The sequence below is a fragment of the Equus przewalskii genome, chromosome 19 (assembly GCF_037783145.1).
Source record: "Equus przewalskii isolate Varuska chromosome 19, EquPr2, whole genome shotgun sequence".
Lineage (NCBI taxonomy): Eukaryota > Metazoa > Chordata > Mammalia > Perissodactyla > Equidae > Equus > Equus przewalskii.
In genome coordinates, this window is record NC_091849.1 from 56,671,129 (window position 1) to 56,691,857 (window position 20,729).

At 40.7% G+C, this 20,729-nt stretch overlaps 1 protein-coding gene across 1 annotated transcript in view; it reads right to left on the reverse strand.

Moving 5' to 3' along the window:
• Window positions 1-18,046: 18,046 nt before the first annotated feature.
• LGSN (lengsin, lens protein with glutamine synthetase domain) overlaps window positions 18,047-20,729 on the reverse strand; it is a 45,169-nt gene continuing 42,486 nt past the window's right edge. The window contains 1 exon segment of the mRNA XM_008529563.2: window positions 18,047-19,472. Within this exon segment, the coding sequence (XP_008527785.2) occupies window positions 18,273-19,472 (1,200 nt within the window). The 3' untranslated portion in view covers window positions 18,047-18,272.

The following is a 20,729-nucleotide window of genomic DNA, read 5'->3' on the forward strand; positions in this document are numbered from 1 at the left end:
GGTGGACATGGCACCGCTTGTCAGGCCACGGCTGAGGCGGCATCCCACATGCCACAACTAGAAGGACCCACAACTAAAAATACACAGCTGTGTACCGGGGGCTTTGGGGAGAAGAATGAAAATTAAAATCTTTAAAAACACGAGATGAAACACCTGAGGAGAACTATCAAAGCCTCCTCCATCTGCATCCCCTGACTCTGAATGCCCGACCTTCTCACAACCAGGATTCAGGTTTCCCTGCTGTGGGAGCGGAGCCGAACCAGTAAGTCTTTTAGAAAAGACCCTGTGCCACTGGCGTGGGAATCGTCCATATGAGGTGTGGGAGGATGTTTCCTCCTTTGGGTCTGGATGTCACACTGATTACTCATGAGGTCCTGGTTTGGTTTGTGAGGTCCATAAAGTCTTCTCCTAATGTGCAAGCCAGACCAGGTGTTAAAAGAAAAAAACGTATTTGCAATTTAGGGTGTGGCTTGAAAGAAATAAGAAATGGGGTGGAGAAGACTGTTGGAGCTAGCTTGTGAGGGAGAGAAGATTTGGGCAGACAGTGACGCGAATCATTAGCAGTTTAGGTAAAAGGAATGCCAAGAGCAAAAGTAGGCACAGTGGTGCAAAAATACCAAGTGAAAACAGGAATTGTGAACAGCTCAGTTTCTGGGGCTATGGGGTCTGCAGGGGAGCGCAGACTGTGGATAAAGCTAAGGAGCATGAATATTGGTCCACAGGCAGCTGTGAACCACTAATGTTCTTTGTTCAGGGGGGTGACCATATCTGAACTATGTTTCCAAAAGATTCATCTATGTGTAAGAAGGATTAACTATCCATATTAGTAGCAGAAAAAGTAGTGAAAAAAAAATATTCTGTGTATAAGATGTCAACACATAAACACATCAAACTCATTATAAGATGTATACTTCTTTTGGCATCCAAGAACCAAAATAGGGAACACAGGACTGGACTTGTGGACAGGTTGCCTGAATTACTGCTTCTTTTCAAGAAGAATGACCAGGTGTGTGCCACCCTGCCAGACGTCAAATGTTAATAAGGTTTTGAATTATTCATTATTCTGCCGGAAAAATTCTCTGGAGAACCCACCCACTGAGAAGACCTGAATTCTCCAGCCCAGAAGAATCAGTCTTTTTGTTAATTATGTGAGTCCAGTCCTCAGAGATATCACTGTTTTGTGTGAATAATGGAAAGCATGTATAATAATGGAAAGCTCCTACCAACACCTGCTATTTGGATACTGAGAAGAACGTCTGGGCCTCTTAGCGAATCATAATGCCTAATTGCTCTGGTCCAGCCCACTCTGGTCTCTAGTGTGAGCCAGTGGAGAATAAGCCACATATTTGGCTAATTATTCTACAGTTCTGATCAAATACAAACTACTTTTAGTAAGCTATTCCCCATCAGCATTATAAGGTCATGCAACCCGATAAATTTCCTCATTATAGAAGTCTATTGGAAGTCTACATTCCTCCTTATCTTTGAAACCATTAGTTTCCTATGTTTGCTTTGCAGTGTCTCTTGAAACTTGAAGCTCTCATCCCACGACATTAAGCTATTGTGTGAATTCCATGTCTTTCGTCCTTTCTCCTACTGGAGTTACTCACCTTGAGAATATATGTCATGGTTCCCACATCCCTATTACCATTGGGCCTTGGCAGACTTCTTTCTCTGTTAATTCTTCTTTTGTGCTTTTCTGGGCCTGTGGTAGTTACCAATGATACTTTTGAAATAGGTCACAATGCTAGATTTTTTATAAAGGGATAACTGTATCCTGACTCATTTACAGGTCTTGGGGCATTGTATGTGGGGTTCATAGTAAGAAAGGAAGGAACTTCTGCAATAAGAACATACCTTCCTTGTTCTCTCTCTCTCTCTCTCTTTGAAGCTAGGCTACAGGGATAGTAGATGGCATGATTTTCTATTGCCAGATCAGAAGATATTTTAAGTCTTGCAAATGCTTTACCAATGAAGCAAAAAAAAAAAATGTAGCCAGCCTGTTGTTCATATTCACATAGTCTACATTTTCTGTAAATATAGATTATTCAGAGGTTTGAGTATATTAAAATTGATATATCATATCAAATAGATACCCTGTTTAATAAATATCTGAGTTGTATCGACTTATTATGTTTTCCTATAATTTAAGAAATAGCATTTTGGGGAAGAGAAAAGAAAACTCAACATAATGAAACGAAAGTTGATATTGTAGGCTATTTTTGCATATCTAAGATAGAAAAATAATTCTGCGGATGATTATAATACTGGTGATAATAGGAAATGTTCTTGGATGATTAAATAGAAGACACTAATGATCTTAAAAGGAAATCTTTCAAAATAAAATTGCATTCATGAGACCACTTACATTGTTTAAAGCAATATAATAAGACTGAAATAAAAAACAACCTTGAAATTTTTGTTTTTCTTAATAGATGGCAATTAAGTTTTACGATTGTTCCAGGCTTGATATGCTTCTGCTTAATTATCCTTCTCTCCTTGTCATCCTCTCTACATGTATTATGGCTCAGAAAAAATTTATGTATATACTATAAAAATAATGGTTGCCTCTTACAGAACATCTTCCCCATCAAGACTCTACCAGGCACCTTACATACGTGGTTTCACAATAACCCCACAAAACAAGTGGTCTTATATCCATTTCATAGCTGAAAACACAGGTCTCTTGAGTTTACACAATGGTAAGTGTCAGCTCCACGCTGCAAATCCAGCTCTTTCTGTGTCATTAGAGAGTCACTTGGCTGATTTATACTTAAGCCAAGATAGGTTTAGCAATAAATAGCATTAAACTTGCACAAAAATTCTCTCCTGCTTTTCTGTATTTCCTCCTATTCTTCTTCCCACTTGGATGGTGTTTTCAGCGCAACTTCCTCTTCTCTGCGAACCCCCCTGGCCTCCTCAGCTGTGACTAGTACCGTCAGCAGAAGTTCTGTGGGACGCTAAGGACATGAGCCAATAGAAATTGTTTAGCAATTGTCAGAGCAGATAAATAATTCTCTGTTTCTCAGTTAGCTGGCTGCATAAAATATCACTGAAGCGATGTTTTCTTAAAAGCAGATTTTTGGGGACCCACCCTTAAATAATTCTGTGTAGCTGAGCTGGGACGAGCCTAGGAATCTGTGTCTTTGACAGCCTCCCATGGTGATTCTCATTTGCAGGCAGGTTTGAGAACTACTGGCTAAAGCAAAAGCAGAATTGGTAGTCAATAATTCCCCAGGGGCCAGCTCCGTGGCCGAGTGGTTAAGTTCACGCGCTCCGCTGCGGCGGCCCAAGGTTCGGATCCTGGGCGAGGACATGGAACCGCTCATCAGGCCACGTTGAGGCAGCGTCCCACATCCCACAACTAGAAGGACCTGCAACTAAGATATACAACTGTGTATAGGTGGAGTTTGGGGAGATAAAGCAGAAAAAAAAAAAAAAGAAGAAGACTGGCAACAGTTATTAGCTCAGGTGGCAATCTTTAAAAAAAATAAATAATTCCTTCAGGCCAAGGTTGAGAACAACTCAGCTGCACACAAGGATCATCTTGGGAGATTTTTTAAATCCTGATGCTCAGACACCACCCCAGACTAGTCACATCAGGATTAAAGCCCCCGGGGAACTCCAGTGTGCAGCCAAGGCTGAGAACCACTGCTCTGAGGGGTGGAATAAGCAGTCAGAGTTCGTTCTGTTTTGTTTTTCCTGGGTTCACCTCCCTCTGTTCCTTTTTCCACTCGCTGGGCTGCAGTGTAAGCTGTCCCCCTGAATGTGATAACATGTGAACATCTGTCTGCAGCTGGAGTACCGTTCCAACAAGGAGCAGAAAACTTGGCCAGCAGCTTCAACTTGGCCTGTCTTCCACTGGGTCAAAATATCTAAGTGTCCAAAACTGAAATGTGAAAGGAACTGCGTCCTACTTTCGTTCATTTACCCTACAGATCTTTAAGCTGAATGTAAGCATTACCTTTCACTCACTTAAAGAAATGTGCATGAGGTTCTGTTTCTAACTTGCTTAACCACATCAACACACAAACTCTGACACGCACACACACATACCTACTCATGTAATCTGCATTGCAAACTCTTCCTTAGAACTTTGTGCCCTTGTGTGTTTCCAGGCTGTGACAGACAGAAAGAAAAGCAGAGGTGCCAGGAGCTCCACGCTCGTGTGCAAGACTGGACACAGAGAAGATCAAATCTCAAAGATTATGGAAGGTGAGAGGTAAAGGTACAGAAAACAGAACCCATGTGTTTACAGAGCATTTCGCTGCCACTCCAGGGCCCGAAGGGCATTGTTGGCGAAAGCTGTGAGTTGAGTGGGGGGATCATTCAGATTCCTGAGAGAAAAGAGGAAGCCAGCCACTGCCATTGACGTAGCTGTGAGCACACAGGGTCAGGCACTCAAAAACTAGTGAGGTGACCACGGACTGGAGGACCATGAGTCATCGACACCTGCTGGCTTTGTCTCTGGAATAGGCTCGAATACACTTTTGTCTAAAATCTACCATCGCTCCTTTTTTTTCCCCCTTAATGTGTTTGAATCTGGTCCAAGGGACTCTAAAATCACCTCAAGGGTTGAGATGCTTTCGTCAGTTTTTGTCATAAGAATGTAAAACAGGACAGCAAGAGTCTGACTGATGATTGGGAAGTAGAGAAAAATTGGAAATTATCTCCAGTTTATGTCCAAGTCCATTTAAATCAGGGGATGGGCTCAAACTTAAGCAGGACAAGCTCATAGTTTTATGAGCCAATTCAAAATGAGTTTTAAAACAAATTTAGAACCCAAAAGGCAATTTAATTCCAAATTCCTCTAGGCGGAAAACCAATAGGACTTTAAAACATGGTAAAATGCAAATAAAAGGGCAGACTCAAGGGTAAAAATATTTTACAAGTTCCAGTGACACCACAAAAAGTCTATTTAAATATGAGATAGTAGGAAGCTGACATTGTAAAGCATTAAAAACAAACCAAAAAAAGGCACTAGACTGGAAATTAGCAGATCCTGATACTGTTTTGGCTCTGCCAGTAACTAACAGCCCTGGGCAAGTCGTAGAACATTTTCCGGGCCTTAATTTCCTTATCCTTGAAAGAAAGATGAGGAATAATTGGTATCTTTCACATCCCCAAAATGCTTGATTCTGTCTTCTTGGAAACCTCACCCTTTGGATTGTCTGAAAGGTCTACACTATTTGATTATCTCATGAGTGAAATTAAAATTAAATTTGATGCTTACAATTCTTTCTCCCTACAACAGACTAAAACCTAATCAGAGGGGCCAGCCATGTGGCCGAGTGGTTAAGTTCATGTACTCTGCTTCAGTAGCCCTGGGTTGGCCAGTTCAGATCCTGGCCACAGACCTACGCACCGCTCATCAAGCCATGCTGCAGTGGCATCCCACTTAGAAGAACTAGGATGACTTACAACTAGGATATATAACTGTGTACTCAGGTTTTGGGGAGAAAAAAAAAGAGAGAAAGAATGGCAAGAGATGTTAGCTCAGGGACCGTCTACTTCACCAAGAAAAACCAACCAAACAAACGAAAAGAAATCTAACCCGAACTCACCCTACTTAAATTTAGTTTATAGAAAATCAATTGTGTTGTATTGAAAAGGCAAGAAGTTTCCAGAATTGAGAAAATATTTTGAAGTTGGTAAATATTTCCCTAGAAATTGATTTTCTTTAATCCCAAAATGTTATAATTAAAATAGATCATGGAATCAAGTAACTATTTCTCTCTGACAAGAAAGAAAGAATTTTTTTACTAAGTGATGGGTGGGGTTTTTCAATCAATGCTTGGCCAGCATCCCATCCTCTTCCCTCCTACAACTTCCTCATTCTCTCTGTGTCCTTTTTCCCACCATCGTCTTGCCTCCTACCAACAGAAAGACTGCTCTTAGCCCACAGTTTCTTCCTGAGTTTCTGGTTCCAAAAATTGTCTTGTCCCTTGCCGTAAGTTTTGCTTCTTTCCTCCAAGTGACTCCAATATTTGACATGATAGAAGCTATTACCTCTATTCGTGAGAAAGTCGTTAGCTATCTTAAGGCAAGTCTTTAAAAACAGGACTTCGTTCTTCTTAGAAATGGTATGCCTATGGCTTTATTGAATAATGTGATGGCAACTATCCAGCTTTAAAATAAATAAAGACACTTGATTTACCATACAATTCATAGAGGCTAAAAGGTGGATCCTATTGTGAATCGCCATTGATTTCAAGCAAAGCACAGGGAAGCTTACCATGTAATTCTGCTATAAAATGCTATTGATTTACTCTACAATATATGGAAAATCATGGGGTGGCTTTATTGGGGGACTCTTGTTCATCGTGCAGCAGCATGAAACCAACTGAGTCACCTGGTGGTGACTCTCTCTGATTTAACATGTATCTCAGAGGATTTTATTGTGTCCATCTATGGCAACAGAACTTGAAATTTCATTCATTCATTGTGAATTTCTCAGTAGAAGCCCTTCTGTAGCCTGAGATGCAGCTCTGACCAGCTATGAACACTGGCGAGCACGGTCTTCCTGTATGAGATTCACGAGAAAGCCACCTCAGGAGAACAGCTTCTGGCACAAGAAAGGTGTGTTACTAATCTTTCTCTTAATAAAAAGGGTGAAAGATTTTACCCTCGCCAAAAAATCATTAAACCAAAGATCATAGAATAAATATGCCAAATTTGACAGGAGAAATCACAACATAATAATCTTTAGTGTCCCTTAATTTTAAGATTAGTTAGCCACATTTTATAAATACTTTGAGATTGCTTGTGAATATCTAAATTTGCCCACATTTTATTTTCTATTTAGAAAAGTCTGTTAATCATTATTTGAACTACATAGAACTAAACAAAGAAACACAGCATAAAGTATATTATTATTCTGGGATGATTTTTTAAGTCTTCAGAAAAAAAGTCTTGCAAGATTTTCAGATTTTAAAATGATATAGAAGAAGCCATAAAATGAGTAAAATTGTATGATGTTTCTTGTTCTAAATATCGTTATCAATTTACAATATTTTCTTTCTAAATTTAACTAGAGATATTCCTCATTAGGAAAGAATTTTTGTTTAAAAGGTTATCATAAAACTGTTACTCTTTAGAATAAGCTTACTGTCCTTGAAATCTAATAAAATGAGTTCTTTTCAGAAGAAACCCCAGTGTCAAACATCATTTTCTGTATATGTTAGGTTTTTGTCCTTTATATAAATTATTCTAATCTGCCTGTCTTAACCCTACATATTTCTTCTTTGACTTAACATGAAAAATATGCTTAGTGCTAAGAAAATGAGTGACTAGTCCTGCATTTCAGTCCTTTGTATTGTTCAAGAACCACATTGTGATTTGGCATGCTAGAAAGACTCCTTCCAACTTCACGGGCAGATGAAAATCCATGCTACATGGGATTTCTTCCAGAAAGTTCCACTTGCGAACGTTCTCTTCTTCTTACATGTGGATAGAATGTAACTATGAAGAATGACACTTGAGGGACTGCTTGAATCTGATATGCTATTATATTTTCTGTCAGTCAAAGACTAACTACCTCTGAAGTGTATTATAAGTTATAAAGTAAATTTTTAAAAATCAAACGCACTCAAAAAGGAAGCAAGTGCCCCTGATCCTGTCCATACCAATAAGAATTATTTGTGATGAGAAGAAGGAAAACAAACCTGGAGGCCAGAAGACATCAGGATTAAATGCCTAAAACTGGTCCTTCCAGTTGCTTCCTCTATTCACTCTCCACCATAAAATTCTCCAGAGGACCTCCTTTTTTAAGCAACATCCCCATGCTGGGGAGGTCTCAAACCATATGGACAGGATAAAAGGAAATCTCTGTTTTCTCTTGTCACAAAAAATAAATGATACTGTAGTTGGCTTGCAAATATCTACTGCAAGCTTAACCGATAGGTACTATTTGGGGGGCTTTCCATGCCTTAACTAATTTAATCTTCACATTGACTTCCAAGGTTTTATTATGAAGCTCACTTTACAGATGCAGAAGTTGAGCACTGAAAGTCGACAAAACCTTCCTGAGGACGCAGAGCTGGGACTCCAACCCGCGTGGTCTAACTGCAGAGCCTGTGCTGTGTAAGGCTCCACGCTGGCCTGCCCCAACAGGCATAATGACTATGCTTTTTCAAATTGTACAGTTGTGTGTGTTTTTATGTTTAGATCTATTGTGGGTAAATACATTGTTTCTCTTTCCCATTACCGTGTGTGTGTGTGTGTGTGTGTGTGTGTGTGCGTGAATCTGATATAAATAATGCATTCCAGAATCCTTTACAGGAATATGGACAATATTTTCCTATTGTGAATATATATCCTGACATAGCTGTTTCTGTCCTGTAAAAAAATGAGCTTATTATTCGAGAGAATTAGAGGTATTAAAAGACTCGAGAGGCATTGCATAACCCCACCCAGTACCGAACAAAAACCACGTGACTTCTTGATCATGCAAAAACTTTGTCTCCTGGGAATATCAGGTAACTCAATAAGGTTAAATGTGCTGCCAAAATTGTATTCTTAAAAACATCCCAAACCCAGTAAGTTGGAATCCATTTAATCAGAGACTATTCTTTATAGAGTCTCTCTCCTTCCTTAGAGGAGTAAGTGATGGAGTGAAGTGAGATCATTCATATGTCAAGAAGCTTTTCACTGTCTTAGCTGCAAACTTGATTAATAGTCATCACATTCCACCTAATAGCACAGCAGATAAGGTCCTTTTCTGAAGCGTGTAAAAGCCTTCCTTGGGTATTAAGAAGATACCCTAGGTGTGTGAACAGCTGTTTGGCTTCTGTAGCGGTTTAGAATAGCAAATGTTAGCCCCAGGGGCACAAGAAACTCGAAGCATGGAAGGAGCATGTTGAAAGCAGCAGAAGCCTTTGTGAATTTTTTTCCCTTACATTTGGGGCTTATGGAAATCTCTGAGAACTATTGGACACGGCTGGATCTTGCAGGGCAGTGCTTCTCAAACTTAAGCATGCAGAGGAATCGCCTAGAGCACTTGTGAAAACTCACATTCCTGGGCCGGAGAGTTTGCATTCTGAGAAGCTCAGAGAGGATGCTTGAGCGGCTTGAAGCAGCTTGCAACCACAGTGATTCCAGAAGCTGCCTCACTTTCTCACTATTTTTCTTTCTTCTCTCATACCAGTGAGACAGAGAAACAGCTCTGGCAACCACAGATCATGCAAAAGCAACTACTGTCCCCTGACCAGAAAACAAAACAAACTGTAAGGCCACCGTGCAGCGTGGGGCTTCCTCAACTGGGTACATGAGTATGAAAAATAGGTACCCCTGAAGTGGGGGAACCATTTATCCTGCCCTCTCCATGAGCTTCCGGTGTGTCAGGTGACCTTGCCAATGGAATCCTTAGTGTGTTGTTTCATACTCTACAGAGAAGCCAAGAGGATTTGAAGTAGACTGTACATGTGTCCAATTCAGATGCTCCCTGCAGATTTCAGTCAAGACATTTCTTTATTCTCCATTCAGCTTTAGGTTTCTGTTAATCCAACTGATAGCAAAGTTTTCAGTAACTGTTAGATGATGAAATCATACAACTGGGGCTGGGCCAGTGGCTGAGTGGTTAAGTTCACACACTCCGCTTCGGCGGCCCAGGGTTTCGCCAGTTTGGATCCTGGGCGCAGACATGGCACTGCTCATCAAGCCATGCTGAGGCGGCATCTCACATGCCACAACTAGAAGGACCTACAACTAGAATATACAACTATGATACTGAGGGGCATTGGGGAGAGGAAGAAAAGAAAATTGGCAACAGTTGTTAGCTCAGGTGCCAATCTTAAAAAGAAATCATACAATCATTCATTTAGTGTCAAGTTTTTAAAAGAATGTCCAGAGGATCTTACCACAATACATTGGTGAGACTTCTTAGCAATGTGATCTAACTTTATGTGTAGCATTCTTAGGTTAAAAAAGGGGGGAGGGAGGAATTATCGTAAGAGTTTTGCTGCTGTGGATAAGGATGTGCTCATTTTATCAATAGAGGAATTGTGGCTCAAAGAAATTAGGTTGCTTGCCCAAGATCACATGCCAGGAGCATAGAGAGAGACAGCAGGCCTGCTGTGGGCCTCAGTGTGTGAGGTGAGGTGAAGCCATAGCTGAAGCTGCCCACTGAAACGTGTAGGTCCTTCAGAGAATACAGGACATAGCTGAGACTCAGAGGACCTATCAGGCCAGAAAGAGCCGAAGCAGGACTGAATCAGCAGGTGAGAGAGATCTGGGGGATGCCATGACTATGTGAAGAGAGGAGACCACGGGTCCCATCCGCCCTCCTGGGCTTGAACAATGGATGGCGGCAGAAGACCAGTGACCAGGCATGACAAGGGACTTCTCCTAGAGGGAAGCCAGTGAAGACTTAAAAAAAGGGCAGAAAACCAATATGTAGATTTTTAGGCCAAAGGTCATGAGTTAAACACGGATGTATTGAGTTTGAGATGCCTGGGGGACATTCAAGTGGAAGTGCATTTTGAGAAATCAATTTGGCAATCAACTGCTTGTAGCTGGAAAATGATGGGACTTACCACGAACACTCACTGGGTTTCATGTCACCCCACAAAGATTCTCCTTCTCCGTCCCATCCACATGAGAATGGAGAAAGGAGCCATGAGTGCACAATGTGGCTTCTCCCTTCCGGGCCACAGCAAACTGGATAAGGAGTGGGTACAATGCCCAAGGTGAACCAGGCAATTTGGAATTAGAATTAGGAAAGTCCTGCTTCAGACAGGTTGCTTATCGAACATAAAACACAGAAATTTGATCTGTTTCAGCAGCCATTTTCCATTGTGTAGAGAAAGAAACAGAAAGCCAGTCTGCAGCTGTAGAGAAAGTATAATGCTAGCATGAAGAGAAACACAGAGATGAGAACAAAGAGATAAGATGTTCTGGTTTAATCTACAGTGCTTTTGGTCCCTGGTTGGATACAGTCCTGAAACCTAGCTGCATCATTACCAAAAAAAACCTTTCATTTTGTTTAATCAAGTTCAATTTGATTTCATGACTCCAAATCAAGAGTTTGAATTAATGAAAAGTAATATTAATGATAGATAAGATGTTATGGGGACACTTTTAAGAATGAGGAAGGGACTTTTCAGAGAGAAAAGAAGGATCTTGAATAAGAAGCAGCATAAAATATCAGACAGAAGAGAGGAGTTCACATGAGATTGAGAAGTGGCCAGAGAGAGAAGAAAACCTACAACCTATAGTATCTTACAAGGCAAGAGAAACCCATTTCAACAAAGAGGCAGAGGTCAGCTGTGTCAAATGCTGGCCTGTCCAGTAGTCATGAAACATAAAGGATGAGACATGGCCAGTGGATTTACCAAGAAGGAGGGCACTGTTAACCTTCATGAGAGCAGTTGGAGTGGATTGGTGCAGAGCTGCAAGGACTAAATAGTAAAAGGAAGTAGAAAGAACAGGGATGTGTAACCCAACCAATAAACTGGATTTTAAAGAGAAGGAGAGAGAGTGTGAAGGGTATTTGGGATTAATACAGGTTTTCTCTTCCTCTCAGGATGTGTATGTATATTACACACAGTGGAAACATGTCAACATGTTTAAATTCTGATGGGAAAGAAGCATCAGGAGAGAGACATGCTGGAGCTACAGTAGAGAGGGGGTGATTGGTAGCATTCCAGCCTGAGAAGCCCAGAAGGGTGTAATCCTGAGAACACCTGAGTGACGCCTCTTGCATTGCAAGTGGCCATGATGAGGCAGAGCTAAGATGCCAGCTCACTGTCAGGGAATTAAGCAAGTGGGACTGACTGCTACTGTTGGTTGTCTTCTCTCCTTCCTGCCTTCACTTCTCTTCCTTCCCCGAGTCCTGGAGACACGGGGTCTGATACCCCTGCCTCCCTGGGGGAAATGAGGTTGGAACCCAGGAAGTCCGTGATACAGACATGACCTTAGTATTATTTGATCAAGTTGTCCTCCTGTATGCTGTTTTGTTCTCTTCCCCAACACATATGTGCTCCTCATTCCATAGACGTTTATAAATATACCTTATTCCCACGATTAAATTGAAAGCTCTTTTTGGAAGAGAAATATGTATTGTCCAGTATTGTACCTTCCTGAATCTTCAGTAACTTACATGCAAATGGCTCTCATAACCAATTATTTAGTACATTGAATAAAATGCTACTTGGTATCTAATATCAATAACAATTTAATATCCAACCATTCTTTTTCACTTCGGACACCAACGTATCATAATTTCTGATTACCCCAAAAAAACTGAGTTGGCATATGTATTTTCTAGTGATCTCAGGAAGAAAACTAGCACTTTGTAGAATTTATTTAATTTGTAGATGTTTTAGAGGCTTTTACAATGCAATTCATTTAAATGAACCTCCAAATAAATAACAAATTATAGCTATATTTTTTATCATTCCTTTCATACTTTATTAAATATTAAACATTTCTCCTTTAGTCCTTTTCACAACTATTTATTCCAAATCCACTGCAGAGTCATCCAGAATTTTTAAAACGTGGATTAATTTCAGGCATCACATAATGCAGCTAATGTTTCCATGGTTTCCTATTTCTAATGGCTCTGGAACATATACTTCAGTATCAGTAATATTGTATCCCTCCAACGCTCCTCTCTCCTTTTCCCCACAATATTGAGCCTGCACTTAATATCTGTTCACCTCAATATATTCAAATGTAAGTCATGTGATTGGAAATGCATTTCTACTCTTAGTATTTCTAATACATTTTTTTCAATTTTCATTCATTTAAGATCTGGCTATCTTCATGTTCAATATTCGGTTTTGTGATGAATTCTGAGCTGCCAATCCTGACTGTTTCATGGTACGCTGCTGCCCTCTAGCTTACGTTTGAAAATTTCTCTACAATGTAACAAGTTATTCAAAAAATCTCTTGTATACGCCCAATAAATCGTTATCCATTCATTTTCAATGAATCATATATTGGTAGTTCTACAACAATTAAATTCATATGGTTATTAATTAAAGTTACACATTTCTTTCCTTTCCAGATAGTCAACTGATCATATTAATCTTAAAAGGAAAAAGCCTAAAAAGGAAAGAAAAAGCGGTATTATCTCATTGTGTGCCAAGTTCTAAACTGATTCTCTTTTCGCCTTGCTGTATACCTTTCCCCTTCATGTGGGCTCACTGTTCTAAAAAATCAATGTGCTTTCTTATCTGTTATTCCTTAAGCAGCCAGAGAGAAGTATCAAGTCTTTTATGCTCTTGGTGAATGCTGAGTACTTGTCAAAGGATATTTCTGGAGATGGAACAAAATAATTTCAGTTCAAATTCCAAGGACTGTCAGAAATTTCAAGCAGGTGTTTTTTACGTTCAAAAAAATTATAAAACTGTTTAAGGCTTGAATTGCTATTTTTCTCCGAGAGCACATCTGAAATGAGTGCCGTTATGGCATATACTCCTTCGTGATGAGATTGTTTGGCCTGAATGGAGTTATCAGGCAGGGGGCTGTGACCTGAAAAATTCCACGTCCGGTTGGCTGAGATTTATTTGTAGTCAAACATATTGACTAAAACTCAATGAAATACATTAAATTGAACTGCATATTAACAAAAAGGAAAGGTCCAATTATTTAACTATCTGCCTGCATTCTGGTGCTCGGATGTCTTAAAATTGAAATATAACGAGCAGCACAATTTGCAGCATTGTCCTCCGCTGAGCTGGGTCGTGAGCTGCGTGTTGGTGTAGCCTGGAGAGCAGGAGACGCAGAGCGCGCAAACCTGGATTGGATTCTCAGTTCTCTCAACGCTTGACCTCTCTTACTTTTAAAACAATGAGCATGCCCTTGTCATGAAATCGTAGACAGTCTCAAATAAGGCAATGAATGAGACAGCTCCAGCAGGATACATGCTCTATAAGGAGCTTAAGAACCTTGCTTAATCTAAATCTAATTTAAACATTCAATCATGCTTACGTTTCTGATCAAGGAGTACTCTCTGCCTTTCTTTCTCCCTTCCTCTTCGTAAATTTCTCTTGCTCCTTTTGTGTCCTTTTATATACTGTTTTTTGGTTGGACTTCTCTTTGCAAATTCTAACTAGAATGAACTTATTAAATGACATTTAATAAATTTATTAAAAGATATTAGGTAATTCACGGAACCTGGGAGGGTCAGAAAATCAGGTTTGGAAGCTACACCTGACTACTCCAGAGAGAATCTAAGCCACTGCCATGGGGCAACAGTACCACCATCGCCACCCCAGGATGCTACCACTGGGATACTGCTGCCTCCCTCGGGCTTACCCAGGGCGGAGTCCCTGAGGGTTGAATGATGGCAGTGGATTGGCAGAGTCTGCACCATGGCTATAAGAGAAACTGGAACGGTAAGGTTCTGACTTCTACCTTGGGAGATAGGAGGCAAAAGCAGGGGGATTCCATGAAAATAAGAAAGCTACTGAAGGGTTCCATGCAGCCAAAAGTCATGGCCACTCTACCCGGCTCTCAGTTTTTTATGATCCCAATCAAACTGATCAAATTTTGTTTACTCAGGAGTTTCTAGAAACAGAGAAGCTGAAGACATTAGTCTAATGGCAGAAATTTTAGGGCCAATAACAAGCCAAGAATCATTGATTCTCTCAGTCGTCTGCATCCCTATTTCTCGCTCTCTCTGGGTATGTGAATGTGTGTGAGAGTGTTATACCGCACAAGCATAGAGTCATACTATGTTTACACCACATATGTTGATTGCTCAATCAATTGATTGATTAAAGATTTATTCAATCCAGAACATCTGCAAGGAATAAGAAATATAAATGCAAGTATGAATAAGATCTGTGCTTTTCATCTTGGGTCACACATCCTAATTAGAAATCTGTCATGTAAACCAGTAATTACAGGCAACACGAGAGGAGCTTTACCAGGGAAGAGGCAAGCATGGTGTACGTGTGCAATGTTTAGAGATACAAGTTCCGACACTTGTAATAAGAAATCCAAGATTAGAGGTACTGTCCAATAATACCTATATCACAAACATGTTGGTAAGTCTATTCTGTTAAACAGCTGACTAGAGATATGTCAATAGACTGTTGTACGTTGCTGATAAGTTCAGACTTTACTGTGTGCTTTCAATTTTTATTCATATTAAAGTTTTTATATCTTTCATTGCCTTCAAATCACCATTTCAAACCTCGTTGTTATTCAGACACTGTAAAATGCAATTTTAGATCATAATATGTCCTTGAAAATAGAAACTTCTTACTATGATACTAATGTTTTCGTCTCTAGTCTTAAAACATTATAGTTTTTAATTTACATTTCTTGTGTGTACTCATTTAATAACCAACTTTAAATTCAGTAATCACATTTTCCCCTAAGCTTTGATTAGAACAATTACAGTAAATGAAAATAAGAAAGTAATTTCTGTAAAGACATTCATAAAGCATCCTTTTCAAGCCATGAAGCAGCCTTCTAAGTAGTTTTTTCAACATCAGGCCTACAAACAAAAAGAAAGAAAGAAAACCTTTCTCTTCTGCTTAGGATACACAGATCCAAAATGCTTTCATTGTCTGCTCAACTTCTCTGTTTTGGTCTGGCATAGTGCTACAGCTCCCAGCAAAAGGCTTAGCTTTCTAAGCTTGCCAAATGAATGCTGATGCATGAATGTATGAAAAGGTGCCAAATGATTGCTGATGCATGAGCATCCGGCCCTCCTACCTAGACTAAGCAGGGAGAAGCATGAGCTGAATGTCCCCTCAAAAATAGAAAACCTGTGAACAGATGAAAGAAATAGAAAAGAAACAGATAACTGAATTTTTACCTCTACCTCCATTTTTCTGTAGGCCTAAACTCCTTCCGCCAATGCTTACTTTGGGTGCCTTAAAGAACAAGAATCTACACAGCACGCACCTACAGGGAATCTCTGTGAAGATTGCCGCACCAGCTTAGGTTGTATATTGCTTGGTAAGACATGGCTGAATATTTTCTGTCAACTCAGTATGCTACACTTAGCATGGAAGACAATATTCCCAGTTCCATAATTCCCTCACACTAGCATTCTGAATACTGCGATTTTTTAATTTATGCTAATATAATGTGCAAGGAAAAAAAAAAATAAAGGCTACAAACACTGTGATCAGCAGCATTTTTATAACATCTTTTACCCGTTGTGGTAAAACCTTCATGTTTCGTGAAAACCCATGGACTATGAAGGGGTCTACACAGCTCTGCAAAGGTGAGAGAGAAGACAATTTTTTTGACTGTGTGGATCCCTCCAATTCAGTCTTCTCTCTAGAAATGGAAATATTGAGGAACTGGTCTTTTCTTGGTTCTTATATCTTTATGCTTTCACCCCTAATTCCCTCAAATGTTCCTCCCAACACACTCAGACACACGCATTCACACACACTCAAAGTCACACTCACATATGCATGAGAAAGAAAGTAAGTTTTGTCACAAGTATCAAAGACCCAAAATCATTGTGCCTTAGAGGAGATCAAAGTTTGTTTTTCTCTAAGGTAAAAACCTGGATGTGGGCAAATCAAGCTGTGCTCCACAAAGTGGAGCTGCCGCCTTGTTACTCCACCCCGTGTGCGCCCATTCCCAAGGGCGCGACTCCAGCCACCTTATCTGCAGAGCAGCCAGCAGGAAGGGCACAGGCAGGAGGACGGGGAAGGGGCGGGGAACCGAGCATCTGTCCTCCAAGGAAATTTCCTAGGGCTTCACAAGGCACATCTACTGACGCTCTTGGCCTGAATCTAATAACAAGACCGCGCTCAGCCTCAGTGGAAGCTCAGAAACGACATTTTGACTTTTCACAGTGTGTTCCCAACTGACACAGTTAGGTGTTATCACTGATAACAGAGGGGAGAATGAATACCAGCAGACAACTAACAAACCGCCATGGGGGGGTCCTCCTACCATCCCTCCGGTGATATAACGTGGGCGGTTCCATTCTCAGAGGTTTCCGGCACATTCCTTTCCTCCTCCTCCCACTCTACAGTACCTTTTCCTCTCCCTCTCAACGCACCCAAAAACCTTATTCTGATGTATCCAAACACACTTCTCCAGCTCAAAGGAGGAGAGAGGGGAGCAATTAGCGAAGGACAGACCAACTTTCATTATTGAAGCTGCTGAGTGTTACAGCTTTGAATAGGAGGAACCGAGCCAGATTCTAACCCTCTGCTTGTGTGTTTGTTATCTAAACTGAGGCCACAGTTGGCTTTTATTGAACATAAAGTCTCCCGCTTGATCCTAAGCAGTAGAATAGAGTTTTCATTTGTTAGTAAGTGGATTTGGGGTTTCTTCCCCAAAGAAGGTAAACGTCAGTGATAGTTACAGTATTATCTCATTCAAACAAAGGTCTGGAATATTTAATATTCTCTGGGGAGATAACAACCTGTGGGGATCGCAGAATCAGTAGTTTAAATACAAATTTGAGCTGCAGACATAGCCTGGGTACATAAGCGGCTGTTCACATCCTTCACAAAGAAGTAGAGGTGGCTTTGAAATCTCTAGTTTCAAAGAACAGAGTGAAGCAGGCAGGGCCCGCCCACCCGCATGCACATCGCCACTTCACCTATATTGTTTGTATTGAGCTTCCACATGAGGCATTGTTTGAAGAGAGGTTTTGACTGCTATTAAATATCTGACCTCATTGTTCCCAGCCCGAATTCCATGTCTTGTGGGTTTGCTTCTTGGGGACACGACAGCCTTGAAGTTCCTAATCCTTTCAGGAGCTAGTGAAGAAGGGAAAAAAGAGAAGGGACCTATGCGAAAACTTCTGCTGACTTGTCCTCATGCTGTATTTTTGCAAAGCTAGACTTATTTAGAAACATCACAATAATGATTGCAAAATAGATCCTCAATATGTCTTGATTAGTGAGATTATATTAGTAAGTATTTTTGTCTCCCTGGAAGTCACAACCTATGTGAATAAATAAAATTATTTCCTCTTTTTTCCAGTCCTTTAAATTTTGCTTTCTAATTATTGGCTTTTTTATTGTGTGAATATATTTATTGCCTGAAAAAAGTTGACTGTTTCTATCTAGGTCAACACACACGGAGAAAATGACGACTAACTGACAAGACCTGGTAAGTTTGCATATTACAGCTTCACCACAACTTTATTGTTTGTTTCTGTTATCAGAATCTTCTCTCAGCAGTCGCACTTGATCTGTCAAATATTCTACAGGGGCAAAAAAGAGCAAAAGCGTTGATAGTCTTGTAGTTGTTAATTACAGAAGTCCAATCTTTTCTTTCTGGTAGATTAGCTACTTAAGTAAAAATCACATCTCTAGAGGAATATTAAGGATTCCATTCTAAATAAAATACTCTAAGAATTTATTCCTCTCAGCATCTGTTTCTTCATTTTCCAACTCATATTTCTTCATGGCAACAAAATACCGAATGAAAGTTTCTCCTAGAGCCTCTCTCAGACACTCATCTTCCTCCAGTGCCACAAGGGCATCTTCCAGTTTCAAAGGGATCTCAGAAGGATGTGACTGAGAAAGGTCTGTGCTGTCATCTGGACCCACCAAGACATCATCACTGCTTTGAAGTCCATCCAAGCCGGCCGCAACCGTGGCGGCCAGCACCAGGTAAGGATTTGCTGTGGCTGAGCCCAGTTTATTTTCTATCCGGGCGCCTTTCTCGCCATGACACTTGATATTAAACGCACAGCTGTTATTGTTGTAGCCCCACGTGGTGGGCACGCTCTCCTTCAGGTCTTTGCTCTCCTTGGAATAGCGCTTTCGGCAGCTAACAGCGGGAGCCATCAGGCAACTGAGGGCAGCAGAGTGCTTCAGGAGCCCCGCCAACCATTTTTTCCCAGTGATGGTGAGCTGCTCAACTCCAGAACTGCTGCAAAACATGTTTGTCTTCCCACAGACATCCCAGAGACTATGAGACAAAATTCCTGAATTGCAGACTCCAGTCTCAATGAAAAAGCTGGCGATGTAATTATATTTCCTTGCCACTTCTTTGACACCTGTTCTCAGGGTAAATGCATTATCGGCTGAATTGATGCCAAATTCGGGCAGAAAACAGATTTCCATCTGACCAGGCCTGGTGGAGGAGGAAAAGCTTTCAACATTGGCTCCAGTGTGATACAAACCATCTACGAGTTCCTGGATGAAGGGCTGGTCATGATTATTTAGCAGTGTTGAAGCAGGAAAAGATATGGTCTTTGAATTGATAATTTCGGGCACACCAAAAATGCAAAAATCGTAGATGAAGGCAGAGAGCAGGGAGAAGCCTGCGTCCTTCAGCTGGTTCAGCTGTGTCTTTGCGATGTACCTCGGAGAAGTCAACAGAGGCTCACCGGTCACAGTGAATGTGTCACAAATCACTCTCGCAGTTCTCTCAGCCCAGGGCAAAACTCTAAAGGTTGATAGCTCAGGCATCAGGACTATGTCACTATTGAAACATGTGGCTCTTATGTGATCCACTTCATTGTCCTTAGGATTCGGTATCAATTCAAGATAACCTCGGGGCATGCAAACCCCATGGATCACTTTTTCCTAAAGAAGTTAAAGGAAAGAGCAATCAGATTTTGAAACTTGAAAATAAACTAAAGGTGGGGGAGAGGGCCTTGCTAGAGAGAAAAAAATGTGTTTAACATCTGTTGGTTAACACTAGCTTAATATCAGATCAATTTTAAATATTTTCAAATAAAACCCCAAATGCACTTTTATAAACAATGCTTAATATTTTTAGTCTTGAAGCCTTTATACGCTCTTGGATCTGAAAGTAGCAGTTGTAAATAAAAGGTATAATGATAAAGAAAATGGCTTTAGAGCAAATGACAAGGTAACCCCTTACGGAATTATTTGAAGTGATCATAACAGAAGGACTTTTTAAAGCATATCTTATTATATGGCATAGTTGCTAATCCTTCAGATAAGGCTTTCTTTTGGCCTATTTCTATTGTAATCCCCATAGTTAAGCGACTTTCAAAAGCGTACAGGAAAGAATCCTCAGTCCTTCTCAGAGAGCTGACCGTGGTCAGTCCTACAACATAGACACAGCAGACACAACAGTCATCCTAGCACCAGAGGAGCCAGGCGAGCTGACGGCCGCTCTCCTCTCTTCATTTACTTCTACAACCCACCCAAGAATGAACTACCTCACTGTCTCACAAAGTCCCAGAAACCTGGCCTGGGACTGTGGGACTATACCTCCAAAGTTATAGTTTCCAAAATATTGTAGCTGCAAGTCAGCATGAACTGGGCATCACCAAATCGGACTTCTAGTCCTGGCTCTTTCCTTAATTTCTTGTGTGAAGGTAGGCAAGACGCTGGACTATGTGCCTTGGCTCCCATGTCTGTGAAACGAAAGTATTAGACTAAATGACTAATCCTCGCTTCCTAGCCGTGTAGCTCTGGGTTCAATGGATTTGCTCATCTGTTTGACTGTTGCTCTGTGCCAGACAACGAGGAAGTGGTGAGGTTATAAAATTGAACAGACACATTAAACCATTTTTAGAAGTTGTGTAAAGGGAATATCAACAAGGCTTCATGTGTTGAAGTTTACGTTAACAAGTGGAGAAAAAACTGACTGTAAAGTTTGGTTCCCATGATGTCAGTGAGCGTTATGAGGTTAATAAAACATACTAACATTCTGCAAGCCAGATTATTTCTTATATTACTTCCAAATCCCAAACAGCATGGCTGCAAAGAGGGGCTGGTGCTGGCAGAGGCAATCTACGAGGCCACTCTTCTGCCTTTGACCGTGGCCACTGCCTCCTTCACCCTCCACCACCTACACGTATTTTCAAA